The following is a 22,267-nucleotide window of genomic DNA, read 5'->3' as shown; positions in this document are numbered from 1 at the left end:
ATGAAGGACCAAATATATCCGTTCTTTACAAGCAACAGAAGACACCCTTCCTTGTCACATAAACTTGCCATCTTCCCTCTTTCTGATTTCTCAAATTGACTGTGATCCAACTTTTTCCATCTTCCAATTTCTTAGAAGCAGTCTTTAGTTTTCTTATTTTCTTCTAGCTTTGCCTTTCTCTTCCTTAAAAGCACATCAGTGACCACATGTCCCTCCATCTATCCTCCAATTTTGGTAGTTAAAGATTAAGGAAGGACAACAATATATATTCACACATATAATCCCTTCTGTACCTTTACAGTCCATCTCTAAAAAAAGATGGAAATGCTACTCGCAATCCTCACATGGAAGGGAATCGGATCCACAACCTCCATGTCATCTTTGGATCAAGCCGAGGATATGCCTAAATCTTCCAGATTCTGTGTGTTTAAAGCCTCAGGGACAAAGCCCGCTCTTTCCACTCTTACAGCTAAATACCTCATCCATGCTTTCATGTAAAAAAAAAAAAAAAAACCCCAACCCACAACTTCTTAGGTTTTATGGACCAACTTGACAAATAGGAAATGTCTCATACCATTATTAATCAAAGGTTAGCTTCCACCTAAAATGCTTTCAACAAATACACGCAAGTGATGAGGTATCGAACTACAGCGCTTGGGATCAAACAAGATCTTGGTTCAAACTGCAAAGGGTCTCTTAGAAACCGGTTTGGAGTACCGCAAAAGCATCTTTCTGATTACTGCAACCCCACCCAAAGTTACAAGAGCTGAAAACTGTCCCAAACCACAGGACAACGCCTACCAGTAAGGAAAAATTCCCTCCCCTTCCGACTCCCCAGCTCAATCCTTCCTTCTTGCTTTAGACCGAGTGTCGAGCACACAACCCTTTCTCCAGCGCTCCACCTGCTGCCGCCCGCCCCGGCCTCGGGCGGCACCGCACGGTCCGACCGACTGTCGCTTGCGACATCTCCCATCCGCAGCACCGCCTTTCTCCCCGCCTTTGCTCATTTTTGACGCGGTATCGTACCGCAAGCGAGCACGTATCTCGGACGCCTTGAACTAAAGCCTTCCTCTCCACAGCAAGCGTATGACAAGGAGGTGGAGGTGCCGGATCGGAACGCGCGTTTCGCCCGGTAAGTCAGGTACCGCCGCCGACATACGCGGGAAGCAAGAAGGCAGCGACCGCCGCCGCCGCCGCGGCCCGCGCCCCTCTCCTGCCGGGGCGCCCCCTCCCACCAGGGGCACCCCCGCCCCGCGCTCCCCCCCCCGCCCGCGGCGGACATCTTGGGCGAGGCACGGAGCCCGCCCGCGGGAGACGACGGCGGGCGAGCCGGAGGACGCCCCTGCGCTGCCCATCCACCGCCTTCTCCCGGCCCTCTTCTCCAACGCCTCGGGAGGGACGTCGAGCTCGGACGAGCTCCCGCGCCCTACGGCGCCCACCCTGCGGGAGGCACGGCGGGCCGCGCCCCGGAGCCCGCGCGGAGAGCCGGCGGGGCCCACCGCGCCCGCGGGCCAGTCGCAGCGCCGAGGCCCCGCGGCTCCCCCCGCGCCTGCGGCGCCCCAGCCGTCACTCCCAGCACCGGCCCCTGGCAGGGACGGACAGCGTGGGCCGGGCAGGGCGTCGCCGGGCAGGTCGTTGCCCGGCGGCCGGGAGGATCCCCGGGCGCCCCAGTACTCACAGCCGTAGTGAGGCCGGGACATCGCCAGCCCGTCCACCTCCTCCGCCGCCATGGCGCTGCGCTGGGCCGGGGCCGGCCGGGAGCTGGGCGCGGGCGCGGCTGTTCCTCTTCCTGCCGCGCCGGGTGTGGCGGGGGAGGAGCCGCCGCTCCGCGCTCGCTCCCTTTCCCCGCCCCGGCCGCACCCTGGCCGCCTCCGCCACCTTCCAGTGCTGCCGAAGCGGGGCGACAGCTTGCCTTGCCCTGCCCTGCCCTGCCCTGCCCTGCCCCGCTCCGCTCCGCCGGCCGGACTCAGCGCCCGGCCTAGCTCGGCCCCGTCCCACAACCCTTCGCCCCGACGGACCCCGGCGTGCCCGCCTTGCCCCACTCAGGTCCCCGTGTCCCGTCCCGGGGCCTGCCCTGTCCTGTCCGTCCCGGGGTCACCCTCACAGGGCCCGTGCCCTGGCCCACCTGTAGCCCTAGGCTTTCCTGGCAGCCCCATTCATAACACCCAGCTAAGCTCTGACCTAAGCTCTGCCAGCCCCGTTACATGGCACGCAGTCCCGGTCAACGCAGTCATGACCCTACATCTACCCTCTCAACCCTTCCAGCCTCCTTACGCACACAGCCCCGCCATGCCAGCCCCCGTGCCTACAGCGCAGCCAGATCAGATCAGACTTGACAGCCCAGCCACCTTCCACACACCCTGCTGGGCCAGGCTTGCATAGGCCCTCTTCTCTTGCCAAGCTTCCCAGCTGCATCAGCCCTCCTCAGTGGCAAAAGCTGGCCTTGCTGGACACAGTTGTGCCCCTCCAGCAGAGCTAAACAGCTCTGCTGACCACACGACGGTAACTCACCTGAAATGTCAGCCACAGTTTGAAGCAGAGCGCCCCAAAACATCAGCATGCAACAACAGCAACATTCAGCAGCACTGGCCAGGAGATAATCATGCCCTGAAAGTTCCCTTCCCCTCAGCGTGTGTTAAGCTCATCTACTACTGTTGCTTTGCCTAGTTCTTGTTCAAGAGTCAGAGTACAGAAGATGCCACCGTGTGTCTATTTTAATTAGTCCCCTGAATTTCGCTGCCAGGGCATAAGCTTACTACTTAAGCACAAATTAAGTAATTCAGTAGACCAGTAGCCTCTATTAGGAAAAGCATCACCAACAGGTAAGGGAGGTGATCCTTCCCCTCTTCCCAGTGCTGGTGAAACCACATCTAGAGTACTGGGTCCAGCTCCAGCTTCCCCCATACAAGGAAGACACGGACATAACGGAACAAGTTTCAGTGAAGCACTGAGCAACTGATAAGGGCTTGGAGCATCTGACATAAGAGGAGAGGCTGAGAGAGGACAGGCCAAGAAGCAATGGGCAATGGACTGAAATTCATGAAAGTCCACTTAAACATAAGAAGAAACATTTTTACTCTGAGGGTGGTCAAACACTGGAACAAGTTGCCCAGAGAAGTTGTGGAGTCTCCGTCCTTGGAAGATACTTCAAACCTAACTAGACACAGTCCTGGACAACCCGCCCTAGGTGACCCTGCATTGAGGAAGCGAGGTTGGACCAGAGACTTCCAGAGGTCCCTTCCAACCTCAATGATTCTGCAAGCCCATGAAAAAGTACATTTACATAAATTTTTAAGGGGTCTGTATGAAAGGGAGACTAAGTGAAAGCTGGTTTTGTTGATTATAAGGATTACATGTCACAGCTCAACAGTTACAGAAATAACTACGTAGGTGAATGCCAGACATAAATTACACAACAAAAGGTTTTATAACAAACAGTTATAGTTCTAATTATTGACATTTATTTGCATTACTTCACATGTGGCCACTTTGCAGTTATACAATGAGAAGACATTTAAAATAATGTTTATATGTAGATTGAGGAGTGCAGAACTGGTTTTGTTCCCCCTAAAAATCCCATAGTATTTTTTGCACAGTCCCACAATCCTCCCTCAAAAAAATCTCATACACTTACTCTTTCCTACAAGGCCCATTCTGGTAAGAAAAATAAAACACAATTATCACATGTCATCAAAGAATCTGGCTGAACCTCCTTAAGGTTATATTTCAGTGGTTTCTGTAATAGCTCCCCTGATTTAAGATTTCTGGTCTGTGTTACTGTCTCTGCTAACTGTTGTTTGTTAGGGTTTGTGTATCTATGGGTTTAATTTATTGCCTCTCCTGTTTCTTGTCTTGTCTTTTTTTTTTTTTTTAATATTGAATAGGCACTAGTCAGAGCGCCTTACAAAAAGCATTACAGAGGTACCTATTTTTCTCTAGTTTCAAAATTTGAGCGATCAATTCTGTAAAAAAAACCCCAAACTTTAAGTACTTGGCCTTAATGCCTAATCACTAGGCTTCCTAGGGGAAACAAGAGCTCCAAAATTTAGTCCTTTATTTAAACTACTGTTATCTGTTCTTTTGCAGGTATTTACTGGCCACTTCCTTTATAAGAAAGATTATTTCTGTGAATGGTCCTGAAAAAAGTACATGTTTAGAAAACCTGAAGACTCTGAAGCTGTGATTCTATAGTCACTTAAAGATAACCTAGCCGCAGGCTACCACTGAAACATAAGGAATCTCTAATCCTCCTCCTACCAGGACAGTATACACAGTTATCACACCTGCCTTTCCAAAGTATTACAGTCCTGCAGTCCAAAAAATATTAGGAAATAATAGCATATTCAAATAACCTTCCACTGAGTAATTGTTCAACGCATATCCTCATTTCTGGCAGAACAAAGCCTGAAGATGGAGTAGGATCTGCTCTAGGTCCCCTTTAGCACTAAGAATTCCAAGCCATCACTTATTCTCTCTATAGCACACATGAAACTCCCAGACAGCTGGAATAACATAAGTCTATTGCCGCTCTGCATCTTAGCATCCTTCACTCTGATGATCCATCTCATCCTGATTAAGCGGTTTTTTCTTAATACTATTGTTTGTATTTCAATCGTGTACAGCCAATCATGACCTTTCCCTTTAGACCCCATTTATCCCGGATAAGTTTAACTCTTATCCGCTATGTCTGTAATAAGGTTTAGATCCCTATTCATTTTGGCTGTCTTCTCTAATTACCCAGTTTAGCTACATGTTCTGTGCCTACAGGGTCAGAATGCCCTGTAGGTGTCCAGATGGAGCTGTCTCAACTGAGTGAGTATATATATTTTACATAGATATATATTGAAAAATATATGTATGTATGCATGTGTGTGCGTGTGTGTATATATACATATATAAAGACTCCTACCTCTCCTATACTTGATGGTACTCTTTTTGTATACAGTTGCATGTTAGGCTATGGATTGCCAACAGCAAAAGTTGCCTTTTGGCTCCCAGCATCAGATCAAAATTACAGTGGTCAAATGAGACAAGTTACTGACCTGGTCTTAAAAGAAGGAAAGACACAGACATCCCCACAAACATCCCCACACCACACAGCGCTAGGTCACAGCTGCACTCTCAGTGCTAGCCCACATGACTCCCACAGCCTTGATCTGCCCATGTTTGCAGCAAGGAACTTTGCACAAAGCTCTGGGGAAACTGCAAGGGAAGCAGCTGCACACCTGGGGCAAGAGCATGCAGACCGCCCCATCCCACATGCTTCCACTGCACCAGACAAACCAGGCAGGAAAAAGGGAAGTCTGGCTTTCAAAATGGTCTCCTCAATCCCCTCTGCTTCCAGACTCTGCTTTCGCATCCCGACCTTGCTTCCAATGGCCCAGCAGCTGCCTGGGATACAGCCCTGCATGCGCACTATCTGCAGGACTCCCCATGGAAGACTGAGAGCAAGTGACAGAAAAGCATAGAGCCCAAATCCTGCCCAGTTCTGCTGCTGGTCATGACATGATGCTAGGGCACAGCAACAGGCTGCTGGAATAGCAGGGGAGTCCTTACTCTTTGGAGGCAAGTTAGCAATCTCCCCACTCTGAGCGCCCACGATAAAGTCCTCTCCTTCCCCCCTCATGACCGTGCAACACGGGCAAGCTCTGTACTGGCAAAAAGGCTTCTTGAACTGGAAAACTGTGCACTTGTCCCCACGCACCAGCTATAGTTTCTCTTGAAGGACCCGTAAGGCCCAAGGAAGCCCCACAGCCACCTGGAAAAACAGAACAAAACAAACAACAAAAAAGGATAATTCAAGATTCATTTTGTCTACTCCCTGTATTTTTACCTGCTTTGTAATGCTGTTTTGTTTCCTCTCTATTCGTTCTCACGTAGGCTACCTGAAAAGACACTTGGGGAACCAATAAAGTCATTTAAGCCCTGAGCAGACCACGATATTTAGCTGGAAGCAAGCGAGTGGGGATGAGCCAGATTTACAGATCGTAAAGCAAAGACACGAGACACCTAGTCTGACCAATTCTGCAACACTGGCCACATACCAAACACTCTGCATCAAACCCCTAACTTTCACCATCAAAAGACTCCAATGATGAAAAAGCCACCATATCTCTATTTAAATTGCTTTCATGCTTAATTATAATCTTACGCCTAGCATGATTCACTTCCAACAATTCACTACCTTCCACAAAAGTTGGCTCCCCCCACAACCCCTGCCTTTGATAAAGGAGAGTTCCTTCCGCTCTAATAAATCTTACACGCTGTTTACTTCTGCCCTGTTCTCAAGGAAGACTCTTGGGATTTCCACTTTTTGTGAAGGAATGCTGCTGTAAGCTTAATTTCTGGCTGCAGAAGACAACTGTGTTTAGAGTCAAGATTTCTCTAACAGATTAAATATGTAGTATGTATTTATGTTAATAAAAGCATTACATTAATAGCACTGTACAAAGATACCACTGAATTACATATTTAGCCTTTAGAGACTAAACATTTTTTGGTCAATTATTGAGCCATCACTAAATATTTAACTACCTATACGCGATCTATAGCATGCTTAGCTTTATAATCTACTGAAAATCGTATTTAAATTCAGCATTAATCAAAGCCCACCTGTTAGACCAGAACTTTTGGTCAGCAGCATGGGATTGAACCAAAGCTTTTTACGAACAAAGGAAGGACTGCCACTAACTTCAGCACTGCAGGATTGAAGCTTGTGCTAAAGCTCAAATGCAGCTTCCTAAAACCAGGAATGGCACACAGCTTTCCTGACCCAATTGTATACTGCGATATGTATGTCAATGATTAACAACAAATGCCCAGCCAAATTCCTCAGTCCTTATTCAGACGATAGAAGCCTTGTCAATATAAAGCGGGTGGTTTTATTATACTGATACATGATAGAACGATACTGTTGGGGCTCCCAAGTTACGCATGAAGATAGCTATGGAAAGCAAATGCATACATGTCAGAGAGCCCGTATTAGAAGAAAAAATTCTTCAGCAAATGAGGCAATGTACTAGGAACTTACTCATCCCTGTAAGAACGCAACAGAAGTTGTTCTTCCCACATTTCAGACCTCATTGTGACAAGCTGATCAGGAGCCAAATACACCTTTAAAATGGACACTTAACAGACATCTGTTATATGATACTTAACACTAACTTCTTCTCAATGAAGAAGAGTAAAAATGCACATGAAAACACTGCCAAAAATAGGAAAAAGAAAATGAAAAGGAGATTGCTAAAACCCAGTTTATTAGATAACTCTACAATTTTGAAAGTGGGCAGTTTTGATTAAAAGGCTACCTGGGTTAAAAGAGAAAGTGAAGACAAGCAATGGAGAAAGGTAAAACCGGTATTGATAAAACACTGACGAATAATATGAGAAACTGATAAAGAAACCTGGTAAGGAATACCAAAACTACAAATCAACCTAGAAGGGATTGTCCTGGAAGGGACCTTCTGGACCATGCCATCACAGCCACCCACGTTACTCAACCATCCTCCTGCAGCAAGTGAACGCCAACGCGCCCCAAGACCGGCGAGGGCCAGGGCGAGGGCCAGGGCGAGGGCCAGGGCGAGGGCCAGGGCGAGGGCCAGGGCGAGGGCCAGGGCGAGGGCCAGGGCCAGGGCCAGGCGCCCCTCACGACGCGGTCCGGCCCGGTCGGCCGCTCCCGCTGACTCTTCCAGCAAGCCGGCGCGCCCGCCCTCGCGTAGCCCCGTTCCTGTCCGTGCCCGGTGAGGCCCTGCCCCCCGCAGCACAACGGCCTCCGCCGCTCCCGCAGGGCGAGCACCACCCCCACCCCCCCCCCCCCGTCCCGGGCCCCGCTGAAGCCGCCGCGCAGGCCCGCCCTTCCCGGCGGCCCTTGCGGGCTTCCCAGCAGCCCGCGCGGCGCGGCGCGGCAGGATGATCCACGAGCTGCTGCTGGCGCTGAGCGGGTACCCGGGGGCGGCCTTCACCTGGAGCAAGCGCGGCGGCCTGCAGGTACGGCCCGGCCCCGGCCGGCCCCGGCCGGCGCGGCCCGCCCCGCCCCGCCCTGCCCTCACCGCCGTTTCCCCCCTCAGGTGTCTCAGGAACTGCCGTTCCTGCACCCCAGCGAGACCAGCGTCCTGAATCGGCTCTGCCGCCTCGGCACCGACTACATCCGCTTCGCCGAATTCGTGGAGCAGTACACGGGGCACGTACAGCAGCAGGTGGGGCCGCCGCTCCGCTCCCTTGTATTTCCCGGGCAGAACGGAGCGGGTGCCAGTCCGGCCAAGCTGCCCCGGAGGCACGGATGTTCTGCGGGGCACATCCGCGCCGGCACGAACAGACGCGCTTTCCCGAGCAGAGCTCCAGAAAGCTCTGTGCCATGCGAATAAGGGAGGGCGCAGAACAGCGAAAGAGGGACCAAATGTCAGATCTCATTTTTGGGGAAGCATACTGTAATTTCTGGTCACTGCAGACTGGCCAGGGTTTGTGAACTGTCCAGGATGCTCATCTGTGTGTTGTAGCGAGTCCTCCTCGTGGTTCGTGAAGAGCTTTGAGATCCAAGAGGCATGCATAAGTACAAAGAAGCGCTGAAGTTACCAGTGGTTCCCAGCACTTGCACATGTCCGCAGAAGAGCTAAATATAACTGCGCTCAAGTAATTCCCCTTGTGACAAACTTCTGTTTTTTTCTGGGCACTTTCTGGCGGGCTAAGGTGCATCTCAACATGTTTGGACCACTGGCTGCTGGTGTAACGCTGCACAGAAACTCCATTACTCTTTAGTCCTGCCCTGGGGAGCTCATGTAGATTTTATTGTTTGGTTTCAGGACCATCATCCATCTCAGCAAAACCAGAGTGGATTACATGGCATTTATTTGCGAGCCTTCTGCACAGGTCTGGATTCAGTGCTGCAGCCATATCGACAGGCACTACTTGACCTAGAACAAGAGGTAAAGGAGAGAGACTTGGAACAAGAGGCTGTCCTGCTGCTGACAGATTGTGGAAAGTTGTCATTTCTGCAGTTAATGTGCTAAGTAGTAGTAGCTAAAGAGGAGACAAGGTATTTTCCTTTCCGCATCAGGGATGTCTTCCAAATTATTCCTGTGAGGTGCCATTGTAAATGACTCTTCATTCTAATAAGTATTAAGTCCCCTCTACCTTCAAATCAGTAAGTGCCCCATCTGCCTCGGAGCCCAGTGCTGTTTCAGACTATTGTGACTTCTGTTTTCCATTGTAAAGGCTTTGATTAATGTCTGCTAGATTAGCAGCTGTCATATCTTGGGTACTGTCACCATCCAGTGGTTGTTATAGCCTACAATGGGACACAGCCCAAAAATATGGGGGGGGAGAAAAAGCTGTGGGAACTGAAGGTTTGGAGTATAGAGCCAAACATGCTTTTTTTACTTATCCATACCTTACTTTAATTTCCATTAATTGCTTTATTGTTCTTACAGTTTCTGGCCGACCCGCATCTTTCCATCTCACATGTTAATTATTCCTTGGACCAGGTATGTCATGTTAATAAACAGGTAGTGCTCTTTGGTTACTCTTATCACTCCTTGAGTCTAATAAGAAAGTGGGTGGGATAAATAAGAGTTTGTCATGTCATGCCATTTCTTTTTAACACCTCTACATTTGTAGTCCCTTAATCATGCTCAGATCACTTGCACTTTGACACAAGCTTAGGTCCTCCACCTTGACCCTTGCATATTCCTCACTGCCTGTGTTTAGCTGCAACTCCAACTGGAATATAGTAACTTCATACATCTTGGTCCAGTGGAGGGAGGACATTCTTCCTAGAGATTTTCTTGTCATGTTTCTAATTTGTGGGGAAAGCTGGATGATAGTTTCATTAAATTAGTGTAATCAGCTGCTGTCCACACTTACTCAAGTATAGTTTTTCTCTCTCCCTTGCATAGCAATCTAATTCAATATTTTGCTCCTTGTTCTGCAGTTTCAGTTACTCTTCCCCTCTGTGATGGTCATGGTGGAACAGATCAAGACTCAGAAGGTACAGTAAAATTGTAGCTAGTTTCTCTTAACAAGTTTCCTCTTTAGCTGATAAAGTTCTTTCAGCCCTCATTCCAAACCTTTAATACTAGGAAAGAATGTGGTTTTGGTAATGGGTGCCCTATTCCTAGTACTCCTGTAAGTATTGAGTAACTATTTTGCAAATCCATGTACACTGGATTTGACTTTTTCATTATCAGTATGATCTTTGATGACTTGCATTTTATATTCACGATACATTTCATGGTACGAGATGCTGCTGGTTGGAATTTCTTCTTTTCAGAGTCTGTTTTCTCCCACTGTCACCTGGGAAGAAAAAAAAAAAGGCAGAAGCTAATGTTTTCAGACTCCAGAGATGCTTACTTTTTGTTAAGGGAAATTTCTGAGAGAAGCTTGGGTGTGGAGCCGCACATAGAAGGCCTCTGTCTTCACTACATGGAGTATGTTGCATCTTTCTGTAAGACTTGTGCAGCTTGTTAAGGCATTTTCTTTTTAGACAAAAGCGTAGTGTTTGAATGTCCGAAAAGGTCAGTACAGATCCAAATAACCGACCTAGTCTAACCATGTTTTCTTTCTGCAGATTCATGGATGTCAGATATTGGAGACGGTCCACAAACATAGCTGTGGGGGGCTGCCTCCTGTTCGCAGTGCTCTTGAGAAGTATGTAGATACAGTAAAGCTATTATTTCATTCTTCTGTAGTAACTGGAGTTAGCGTCAAAGTGTTTCTCTTACTTGTGAAAACAACACATGCAAAACAGGCTTGCATGATATAAAAGTAGGAGTAGCGTGCAGGGAAAACTGTCACAGTCCCCATTATTTATCTAAAGCAGGCTTATGGCAGGAATTAAGGCTTTCTCCGTACTTTGGACTTAGGGCTGAGGAAAGTTCAGACCCTATGTTTTTTCTTCTTTTGAGGTCTATGTGAGCTGTTTTGCTTATGGTAGACCTGTTACTGTTTTTTGATCCTTCAAAAGGATAAATGTGACTGGGTGAGTGTTGCTAGGTTTGTATGTCCTTGGGGAGAAAGTCAGAGTCAGACTACTTAAAAGATAATTTGTGTTCATGCTGAAATGGTAATTGAGTAGAAACAGCAGGACTGGGAAGCTACTGCAAACTTACTTATACTTCTGGTATACTAGCAGATCTCTGCGGAGAAGCCACATATTCAGAGGGTACGTTAGTTTCGTTTTGCAAGTGATCGGTCCACCTTTCTCTGTTTAAAAAAAAAAATTATAAAATTCCACATTAGCCATTTAGCACTTGCCATATTGCCTGGCTGACTAACTGGACTTTCCAGCATGATGTACAATGAGGTTTTGATTACTGTGTGCAAAGGCCCCGCTGTCTCTTTCTCTTGACCTCAGGATTCTGGCTGTGTGTCATGGAGTCATGTATAAGCAGCTCTCTGCCTGGATGCTGCATGGATTGCTACTAGACCAACATGAAGAGTTCTTTATCAAACAGGGCCCCTCTTCTGGGAATGTCCCTAGCCAACCCGAAGAAGATGACGATGACCTAGGAATTGGGGGACTTACAGGAAAACAGCTACGAGAACTGCAGGACCTGGTAAGACTGCAAGTCATAGCTTGGCATCCTTCGGTCCTTGGGGAACTAAAGAAGAAACATATTGTCTTCTGCTTCAGTGTGAGCTATGCTAGACTGGACATATATTGAGACCTGGCAGGATGGCAAATCAACAGAATATTATCATAGATTGCAGCTAGGCATAAAGGACAGAGACGTATCATTTGGCACAGCTGGATAATCTTGGGGCAGAAAGCCCTACGGATGGAATCTGTGTAGATGCTGATGTCAAGTAATTGGAACTGCTGCACTCACCCTGCTCTTGACTGACTCTTTTCTGATTCCTTACAGTCAACAGTGTGATCTGCTCAACGTAGGCGTTGGTGGTAGTGTGAGCAATTGCAAGGGAAAGGGCGTGGGGAGCTTGCGTGTTGACTTGATTTGCACTCTTTCTGTTGGCAGCTGGGTCGGGTACCTTTCTTGCACAACTGTTTGTTGTGCAAATGTTACCTAACAGGGTAATACTACTGACGTTACTGGGGAAAAATGCGCTATGTGAGAGTCAAGAGGCTGCTAAGAACATGTGCTAAGTTAAGCAAGGGAGCAACTTGCCAGTATACCGGTGAAATGTGGTAACTCCTCATGTAGATGCATACCATTAGAGTGTCCTTGTGCAAAGCAGCTTTCTCAATGGAGTAATCTTCCACATTTTGTGCATCAGAATAGTGTTTGCATCAGGGACCAGTGAGAAGCAAGTGCAACTCTGTAAATTCACACTCTAGTTCACTGTGAGAAGACATTTCATGGGCACCCATGGTGTTAGTGTGCTGCATGCAACTTGGCTGTGAACACATGGCAGATTCACCCCCGAAACACCCTGCGTTGCATTCTAATTAAGTGCCCTGTACAACCAGTCTCTGGTGAGGACAGACTACACACAGGCAAAAACAAGGGAAAACTTTAAAAGGCAGTTAGTGAACAATCTATTATTTCACTGTATCGGATATAGGAAGAACGTGAAAATTGGTGAGTCTTCTAGATCCACGGTGGAAAATGTAGGCATTAAGAAGATGATACCAAGAGAGCCTAATTAACTCTCTTCTTCAGTATTATTGACTAAAAGTGTTGGCAATTCTACAGTCATGGAGTAAAATAAGAAATCCTGAGTGTTGATGGGATAGACTAATAAAATACTTGGGTATTTCCTCATCGAAAAGCGTCAGAAGAATCTTAAGAACTGCCAAGTTGTTAACGTCAGTATACAAACTTATACTGAACTCTCCTATTAAAGTGAAGAGTTCTGTAGATGGCAAACGTTCTCAAAAATTTGTTAGCATGGTGTTTTTTGGATTATGGACTAATGACCCTAATTCTCCAATAACAAGAAAGCCAAATTAAATAATCAGTATTGCTTCTCTGAAGGAAAATCTTGCCTCTGTACTTGGAGTTCTTTATTAATACATTCAGAAAAAAGTTTATAACTTACTGTATTGTTTTAAACACCTTTCACATGAACTGAGAAAATTGCCTAATTTATGCTGGTAAGCCTTCAGATCTTTAACCTATTTGCTCACTAGTGGAGGTGTTTACATCTGGCGCGTATCACAAGTGTTCTAGCAGTGTTAAAACGTATAGGAATGGGTGTAGAGGAGAATTATTTTTTGTAATGCTAATTAACATTGTTATGGCTACAAAAAACCTAATGTAATGCAGTTGCAACGAAAATTCCTTTTGCTGATGTAACATTATCCTTTGGGAGAGCCAATTTGCTGCTATTCCGCAAAGGTTTAGCTTCTCCTTTTCCCACTTCTGCTCCCCTTTCTGATGAAAGGAATGCCTTCTCTAGGGAGATCTGCTAGCGTACCAGAAGTATAAAGAAGTTTGCAGGCTTACTTAAATGATGCAAATCAGGTTTGCTACCTTTCTGCTTACTTCCAATATATTTGGATTCCCCTCCCACACACACCTCCCCCTTTATACACCTTTTCTATCTGATTTTCTCACACTTTTTCTGCTTGATTTCTTTTCCCCGGGGTCTCTGACAGCGCTTGATTGAGGAGGAGAACATGTTAGCTCCATCTCTAAAACAGTTTTCTCTGCGAGTAGAAATGCTGCCTTCATACATTCCTGTGCGGGTTGCTGAGAAAATCCTCTTTGTGGGAGAATCTGTACAGATGTTTGAGAATCAAAATGTTAACCTGACCAGAAAAGGTAAGGAACATCTTTCTTGCGGCCTTTGCTCAGTTATGAGTGACTAACAAGTATCTCCCAAAATGCTGCGTTAATGAATTCCTCAACAGTCACTGACTATTGGCTGATATTCTTCAGAACATATGGATGGTTGTGCCAGGACAGAGCAGTGGTCCCAGTGTTCTGCTTCTGACTGATTCCAAGGGAACAGTATAAGAACACGATGAGTAAATAATACCACTTTCCAAACATAGTCTCCAAGTTTCCAGCAACAAGTCACCATGTGATTTGCTCTGGATAAATAAAGCAATTGCAAAGGTCGTGTTTTCTTTTCAGTTTGCATCCCTGTCCCTGAAAGGTGCAGACAGACACAAGGGCACATCTTGCTCTGAGTGTATATGTTGCAGAATGGTGTCATAGGATTAAAATGCACCCACAAGCATAAGAGATTCATTGCAAGGTGGTCCCAAAGGTTGCTGTGGAAGACAAATGATCAAGATGGAGCCTTTAAGACAGCAAGAGAGAGACAATTCCAGCTGATGGTTCTCTTTGAGAGCCTGATAAGTTTACATTGGAGATGGTTTTGGAAATATATTCCTACACCAGTTGGGGAGGACTACTGTGGAGGCTCTGTCTTGAGGTTTTCTATGCAAAAGCACTCAAATGACTTGAGTGACATTGCAGAGAACAAAGGACCAATTAAACTGGGCTATTTTCTTGCCTTAGGAGAAGCGAGGTGAAACGAAATTGGTCTTCTAGCTTAGCTGGTTAAAACAAAAAATCCCCAAGTTCAGGCAGTAGGATAGATTTGAAAGAGGTAGGGGTGGGTGGAAAACGAAACCAACTGGTTAATGTGGCAGAAAAGTTGTGGGTTCAAAGACCTAGCTCAGTCCCAGGAAAAGGGCTGTTAGTGGCAGTCATTTACATAGAAAATATTTTTGGTTTTTACTGATACCACAGCACTGCCATGTCAAGTGTCTATACTGTAACTGTACTTGCAATAGTAATCTTGTACCTTGGTACTTGTACTTTGAGGCCGCCTTAACTTCACGTTCCTCGCCAGACCTGAGATGGTGCTGCCTGGACAGCCTTTCTGCCCCACTGTGCTGGAAGGGGTCTGCACTTCTCCAAATGGTATTCCTTTTTATTGTCCAAAATACTTCTCTCATTGCTGCACAGGCTCCATCCTAAAAAACCAGGAGGACACTTTTGCAGCAGAGCTACATCGACTCAAGCAGCAACCGCTCTTTAGTTTGGTGGACTTTGAATCAGTGGTTGACTGGATACGGAGCACTGTTGCTGAGGTAAGGATCCTAGGAAGGATAACTACTGTACAGGCTGAGGAGCTCTTCAGTTTTGTGAAAGACTGGGAGAAGAAGGGGGCTCTTTAGAATCAGTGATTGGACAAGCGTGTGAATGCTGCAGGTAGCTTTTATGTTCTTACGGGGCTCAGAGCTTCATGTTACCCCAACTTCTAATGACAAAAGGACATTTAACAAATACTATTCACTTTCATGGGGGAAAGAAGGGAATTTATATATATATATATATATATATATATATATATATGTATTTTTTTATTTCACTTGCAATGACTTCAGAACTTTTCATCATGCTTTCAGCATAATAGATGGCGTCTCACTGGACAAATTCTTTGCTTTGGCAGTTTTTAATCTTTTTTTAATTTGAGGCGGGGGGAAACCTGAGAAGATGGGGAGGTTAGAGAAGTGAGAACAAAGCTAGGGTGGAACTGATCTCATAAGAATTTGCTTAATTTTTGTCATGGGTCTTCATGTTTCTTGGGCAGAGTTTCTTGCTGGTATACATCAAGAGTGTTCTAACTAGTAGCATGGGCTGCCTACACACAGGATTCGTAGTCTGTTCTCTTGTGCTTTATATAGCATTTTACATAGGTGCTTTTTTGTATGCATCACAAGTATTTTAAGCCAGCTACTGTTCTCGCTGAATGGGTTTAGATAAATCTGAGGCGAGGTTTCTTTTTTGTTTGTTTTTTGTTTCCTCACTAGCATCTTTGGAAACTGATGGTGGAAGAATCAGATTTACTAGGACAACTGAAGGTAATGTAACTGCTAGCTTGCTTTTGCTACAGCAGCTTGAATTGTTTTTTTCTTTCTTTCTTTTTTAATGGCTCTTTCCCATTAAATACTTTACTGTCTTAGATTCTGCACTTTCTTCTTTTAGGTAAAGCTGTTTTCATTTTCCAGGTCTCAAGAATGAGCACAGAGTGATAGAACTTGGTCAGAGACAGAGTTAGAGGGGTATGTGAATGTGGTTTTGTGGTTTGCATCTCGAAGCAAAGACAGCATAGACTTTTTGGGCACTGGATGAAATTCATAGCTCTCCACCTGTGTTTTGAAATGGCAGGAGTTGTCCAAGCAATAATAAAAATGGATGCTATCAGCTAGGATGCTTAAAATTTCTGCTCGGTTTTTGATATGCTTATATACAAAAAATTTATCTCCACAGATTATAAAAGACTTTTACCTTTTGGGAAGAGGTGAGCTGTTTCAGGCCTTCATTGACACTGCACAGCACATGTTAAAAACACCACCTACGGCTGTAACTGAACATGGTGAGTGTTGCTTATTCACTTACCAAACTGTCCTCACTGTGGTATAGCAGGAAAATGGCTAGCAATGTTCAGTACCGAAGAGCTCTATCTTCTCCTCTAGATGTTGTCCTTAGTTTTGAAAGCGCTTGTGAATTAGAATGTCTCTCAGAGTGGGTGAAAATAACATCTCAGAAACTTTCAGATGGCAGGTTTCTCTCCATATTTGAAACTGGAATTAAATGAAAATAGTGGAAATAGCTTGTCAGTGTTGTCTTTTATGGCCAAGCATAAATAATTAACGGGTGCAAAATTAGCACTAGCTGCATCATCTTGTGTTGATACCTGTGCTCTCTCATTGTCAGATGTCAACGTTGCATTTCAGCAGTCTGCTCATAAGGTACTGTTAGATGACGACAACCTTCTTCCTCTGCTTCACTTAACCATCGAGTATCATGGAAAGGAGCATAAAGGTATCTACTTGCATTTTTAGTAGTGAGTTAAGAGGGGAGATGATGACCTTGTCTTCAAGTCCTATTACTTACCCCTCTCTGAAGTTAAAGAAATATTAACTTTGTTCCCTTTGCAGCCCTATGTGATGGCCTAGCCTGCTTTGGCTCTTCTTACTTCTGTTCTTTTGCCTTTTCTTCCTTGCTATGGTTGTCTTGACTGAGAAGACAGCTTAATTCAGCACCTCATTTGTTTTCAGATACTTCTCAGACTCGTGAAGGGCCTTCCCGGGAGTTATCTCCACGTGAAGCCCCTGCATCTGGATGGGCAGCTCTGGGCCTTTCTTACAAAGTTCAATGGCCACTGCACATTCTCTTTACTCCTGCTGTTCTGGAGAAGTAAGTAGTAGGTATGGTCTTTGTATATTCATCTATAGGTTCCCTGATCTCAGGCACTCACTAACATGTTGGGGTTTTTTCCTCTCTACGGAGAGAAAGGTAGAGCTATAATACTTTAGCTTGCTCCTTGAACCTTAAAATTACTCCTTCCGCTTACTCATATTGGGGGTACTTGTAATGACAGTAAGACCTGCAAGATGCTGACAGATCTGCAGTATTTTACAAACAGTGCTACTTTTTGACAAAACATTGCCAGCTCTTCCCTCTTTACGGTTAAATTAACTTTGTATTTTTTAGGTCAGTAACCAATACAAGCAGAAATCTGTTACTCTGAGATGGACCATCACCTGACCTACCCTGTCTGTTGGCAGGCAGCCACCTCCTGTTTCTTTTTCCAGTCTTGCATTGTGATGTTCTTCAGTACCTGCGCCCAAGGAAGATTTTAATCTTAAACACTTTTGTATTTTTTGACTGTAGGTACAATGTTGTGTTCAAATACCTCCTGAGTGTGCGACGAGTCCAGGCTGAGCTACAGCACTGCTGGGCTCTCCAGATGCAACGCAAACACCTGAAATCTAACAGAACTGATGCCATCAAGTGGCGTCTGAGGGATCACATGGCTTTCCTTGTGGACAATCTTCAGTATTATCTGCAGGTCAGGATTATAGAGAAAGGTGAACTGTATCAGTTAATGAGGAACTGGCAGAAATTCAAGGAGGGAGCACTGAAGTCCTGTCTTTCAGGGTTCAGATTCTTTGTACCTTAAGGAAATGAGGATTTCCTTTGGAACAAGTCTAGAACTTTCTCTGAGTTCCCAGACTTAGTGCTACAAATATAAAGTTTTTGGACTTGTGAATCAGTGTTACTGGAAATGCAGGAGTTTTGGCACTCTAGTGTTACTAAGCATTTGTGAGAAGCCACAGTCATCTCTGAAGTAGCATTATTAAGATACCATCCTGACTTCTTCCCTTGCCCCTTTAAATGAACTTCAGTTGGAGTTAAGTGACAAGTTTTTGTTTTGGTTTGTTGGGGTTTTTTCTTCGTTTTTTTTTTAAGAAGAATTGAAAGAAGCCATATTCTGGCCATTTGAAGTAAAAAAGAAGCTTTTCAAATGTAAACACCAGTTACTAGTAGCATGATTTTGTAAGAATTACATACAATTTTGTTAATAGCCATAACAGCTGAATTGAGGGGGCCTGGCTTTCTAGATTCTCCAGAGTAATCCGGCTGAGCTTTTGCAGTGCCGCCTTTGTCCTGAGATTCCAGGTAGTATCTCCCAGTGTAAAATTCAGAGATGATTACAATCAAATACCTTCGTTTACATGCTATATACTTCTCCAATAGTTAATCTTAAAGAAAGTTATCATTTCCCTTTCTACTTAGATAATACTTAGGCATCAAAAATTGTTTCCCCCCCCAGTCATTTACCACTGTTGTATGTAATTCCCCATTCAGGAGGCAGAGAGAGGGTGATCCTCAGCCTCTAAGGTAACAGTAGCAATAAGGAAAGTAAGTTACACAAAACTTCTGGCTGGTCTGAAGTACTGCCATTCCTCAAGATAACTAATGGTATTTCTTTACATATCCATCAGGTGGATGTACTGGAATCTCAGTTCTCACAGCTTCTGCAGCAGATAAATGCCACGCGAGATTTTGAGAGTATACGATTGGCTCACGATCATTTCTTAAGTAATCTGTTGGCTCAGTCTTTCATCCTCCTAAAACCGGTAAGTAGGTCTTGTTTTCACCTTTTTCTACAAATTTTGCAACTGCCCTAAGACACACACCTTTTTGAGCAGATATGACAAACCATCTCTTTTAAAACAGATCAGTGATAATCTCCTGCAGAGCACAGACTACAATTCTAGGAATAAAGCAGGAATAAACTAGAACAGATAATTGAATTAAAATCACTTAATTTACAGTTGGTGAGTGTGGATGCTGCATTCCTGGCAATTTTAAATCAAGATTATTCCAGTGTTCAGTTAACCTTATTAACTTAAATTCTGTTGCTATATTTTTCTCACAGGCAGTTTTATTAAAGAAGTACTAATTAGCATAGTGCTGTATTCCTGAGAGACTCGTTCTGAAATGCATTAGATCAGGAAAAAAAATCCCTCTCTTACTTATACTTTAGAGGATAAAAATAGTTCAGATGTTCCTGAGTGGACTTTAAGGGTATTTTCTATTGTTGTTTTATTCAAGAATATGTTACACCATTGCCGGCATTTTTATTAAACACGTAGCCTCACAAAAACATTCCCGAAAAAGGCTGGTCTCAATGCAACACAGTGATACCGCAGGTATCACTATTTTGTTTCATTATTTGTTTCATTATTTTGCTCCGTCTATGAGGCTATAGCATAAAGGTGGCGGAATAGTTATCCAGTCTGGAACTTTAAGTGTTCCAGTAGTTATGTCTGTGGGGACTTCGGGCTTTCTTAACACTCTTGAAGGCAAGTTACCTTGACCCACTGATAAAGAAATTCCAGGTTTTGTGAACAGTGAAACCAAGGCCTTGAACCAGAGCTCTTGCTGTTCTTTATTATTCCTTCTCAGTCCCGAAGCTGCAATGATGGTCTGTGGGTTGGATAGGGAAGCCAATGTCCAACTTCCGTGCCTATGTGGATGGCTCATGCCAGTCGCTGTTTCGCCAGTAATGTCTGCAAAAGGTTGGGGGTGGGAGGGAAAGATGCAGCATACCATTTAAGTCCTTTTTCTGTAGAAAACCTTACAAAAATGCTGTGGGTGCTTTAACATCTTCCTTACTGATTGAAAAACATGGTGTCAGCAACATCTTGATTATGAATGCTGCAGCTTTTCAGGTACTAAGAACAGCTTTCTCTGGGTTTGAACTCTGTTTAAACTACTATTTTGTACTTTTTATCCCATGCAGGTTTTCCACTGCTTAAATGAAATTCTGGATCTGTGTCATAGTTTTTGTTCTCTGGTCAGTCAGAATCTGGGCCCATTAGACGAACGGGGAGCTGCACAACTCAGTATTTTGGTGAAGGTGAATCTATGTTTATATGGACCTGTTCTTCTCCCATGCAGACATTTGCCTAAGCGGTCATCTTGGCTTTAACAGCTGTAGGACGGTAGTGGGTTTAAGCCGAGACCTTCTGCATGAGTGCTTGCAATGATTTTAATTAATCAACTGTTCCTGAGCCGAAAATTCTATGTGCACAGAGAGGAATGTGGGCAGATATGCAGAAATTATGCTATTGGAATAGAAAGCAGGTGGATATCAGCCTGTGCCTCTGCCCTTCCTTTTAGATACCTAACACCTAATAATTCTTGCAGCTGACAGCTTACCTTATACTGGACCACAAGCATCACTTCTCTTGCAGTGATTCTTTTTTTCAGGCTGTTAAAGGATTGTTTAGGCAGGAACAGAGATGAAAGGCTGGCTTGCTTGCTTGCTTGCTCTCTTGAGAGTGCCCAGAACTGACTTCTTCTAATTTGTAGGGATTCAGTCGTCAGTCATCACTTCTTTTCAAGATTCTCTCTAGTGTTCGCAACCATCAGATAAACTCTGACTTAGCTCAACTGCTGCTACGCTTGGATTATAACAAATACTACACCCAGGCTGGAGGAACCTTGGGCAGGTAGGAATATCTTCAGGGTTGCTTGTAGCATTATCCGGAGGTACTTGGAAGTACAAAGTGATCTAAATGATCATAAATCATTTTTATTTATTGTGTAAGCCAAAATAATTAGAAGCAAAGTGTTGCTAAATACTGTGACAGAAAAGTAACAAACCCGCATGAGTTCACTTTTGGTTTTCATACACTTTCTCCCCTTCAGGTTTGTTTTGGCATGAAGTTGAACTAGCTGCTAGCTCATATTGGCTGAAAAAATGCTGATGCGGGTTGATAAAGGGAATTCCTTTCAACATGTAGTTAATATTGTACCCTTCTCTTGCAGTTTTGGGGTTTAAGCACTAAGACCTTTTCTTCAGGCTGTGACTAACAATGCATCAAGCAGTGGAGACTGGTGCCCTTGGAGAGTTTGCACTCAAGTGAATTTTAGTTCATAGCTGGCTCTTGCTTGGTGAACCGCTGTTTCCGAAGGAATTGGCAGGATGCCACTTACGTGAGGCTGCCCAGCGATCGCAGAAAGCTACTCCATTTTTTCTGAGCTAGTAAAAACATGCTTTCTACAGCTCTGCATATACTTACAAATGCTTCTAGGGAGGCAGTCTGTGCCTCTTCAGAAAGTGAGAAAAGCAACAAGAATTACGATGTCTTGACTCTTCAGCTGGACTATGATCCTTTGCAAGTTGGAGTATGGAGGAAGTAGTCTACTGTTCTTGACTATGAATGAAGTTTTGGCTGTATTCAAGAGTTCCACTTGTGCAGTAAACTGATTTACAATACACAATGTCCGCTCATCAAATACATACCTCCAGGTAAATGAAACAACTGCAATAGCAGTTTGAGGTAAAGGGGGAGGGAAGGAGTAGATTTTCAGAATCTCTTCTCATACAGTGCACTGTTCTAGCATATCTGTATAGGTAAAGGAGCCACTAGTGATGTCACATGCTTTTTCTATAAAATTTAATACATTTTGTGTGCTGAAATGATGCACATCAAGACAGAAGTAGGAGCTTTGCCCTATGCAAAGGACAAAGCTCCCTCTGCTGGCAGAGAAGTGTGCTAGAACTAAAACTAAGGAGACTCTTAACTGGGATGCCGGCTCTGAATGTACTGTTTTCATTCAAGACCATTTAGCATGCTACTAGTGACTATCCTGCTGAACCAAAATAAAACCATCTTGTCATGCACTTATGTGGAATATTGTCAATGTCAGCAGCCAAGTGCAAAGGGACTAGAGCAGCACAGCATCCTTTTTCAATGAAAAGTGGTATCTGGCAGGAACTTCTTGCATGTTACTAAGATTTCCTAGCCTTGTGATAACAGACTGTCTTGCCATAAGTCTATTTGGATGAGTGGCAGAAGAGAGCCCTCCAGCCTGTCGCTGGGGCGTAGGACTGGGTTTCCCAATTTGAACACAAAGGCTGCCAGGAAACCAGCCTTCTCCTCAAAGGGTTGGTATTTTCACAGTATCTGAAGTTGCAGCTCTTGAGAAAGTTACATGTCCTTGGGGGAAAAAACTCCTCTCTGCTCACTCAGAAAGACACAGTAACAAAA

The 22,267-nt window shown here is 44.9% G+C and overlaps 2 protein-coding genes and 1 long non-coding RNA gene across 5 annotated transcripts in view; 2 read left to right on the top strand and 1 right to left on the bottom strand.

Moving 5' to 3' along the window:
• Positions 1–1,819, bottom strand: part of IQGAP1 (IQ motif containing GTPase activating protein 1) — a 78,405-nt gene extending 76,586 nt beyond the window's left edge. Inside the window, exon 1 of the mRNA XM_075506573.1 lies at positions 1,679–1,819. Within this exon, the coding sequence (XP_075362688.1) occupies positions 1,679–1,730 (52 nt within the window). The 5' untranslated portion in view covers positions 1,731–1,819. The remainder of the gene's footprint in view (positions 1–1,678) is intronic.
• LOC142411911 (uncharacterized) lies at positions 840–6,439 on the top strand. Of its 2 annotated transcripts, XR_012776334.1 has the most exons (3): positions 840–1,132; positions 4,087–4,812; positions 5,881–6,439. It is a non-coding gene; the product is annotated as an uncharacterized LOC142411911 (long non-coding RNA). The 2 variants fall into 2 exon arrangements; XR_012776333.1 differs by lacking the exon at positions 5,881–6,439 and having other exon boundaries at positions 4,087–4,919.
• A 1,403-nt stretch (positions 6,440–7,842) lies between these two features.
• TUBGCP4 (tubulin gamma complex component 4) lies at positions 7,843–21,906 on the top strand. Of its 2 annotated transcripts, XM_075506571.1 has the most exons (18): positions 7,843–7,986; positions 8,067–8,195; positions 8,799–8,921; positions 9,426–9,479; positions 9,926–9,982; positions 10,562–10,641; positions 11,348–11,549; positions 13,553–13,718; positions 14,877–15,001; positions 15,725–15,775; positions 16,185–16,290; positions 16,632–16,739; positions 16,976–17,114; positions 17,592–17,769; positions 18,707–18,841; positions 20,011–20,127; positions 20,583–20,722; positions 21,042–21,906. In XM_075506571.1, the coding sequence occupies exons 1-18, from the start codon at positions 7,909–7,911 to the stop codon at positions 21,052–21,054; spliced, it is 2,001 nt and encodes a 666-aa protein (XP_075362686.1). In that variant the 5' UTR covers positions 7,843–7,908; the 3' UTR covers positions 21,055–21,906. The 2 variants fall into 2 exon arrangements, with proteins under 2 accessions (XP_075362686.1, XP_075362687.1); XM_075506572.1 differs by lacking the exon at positions 8,067–8,195 and having other exon boundaries at positions 7,856–7,986.
• Positions 21,907–22,267: the final 361 nt, after the last annotated feature.

This window comes from Mycteria americana, chromosome 6 (assembly GCF_035582795.1).
Source record: "Mycteria americana isolate JAX WOST 10 ecotype Jacksonville Zoo and Gardens chromosome 6, USCA_MyAme_1.0, whole genome shotgun sequence".
In the NCBI taxonomy this organism is placed as follows: domain Eukaryota; kingdom Metazoa; phylum Chordata; class Aves; order Ciconiiformes; family Ciconiidae; genus Mycteria; species Mycteria americana.
The sequence above is the reverse complement of the archived record's forward strand: the minus strand, read 5'-3'. Positions and strand labels throughout refer to the sequence as shown.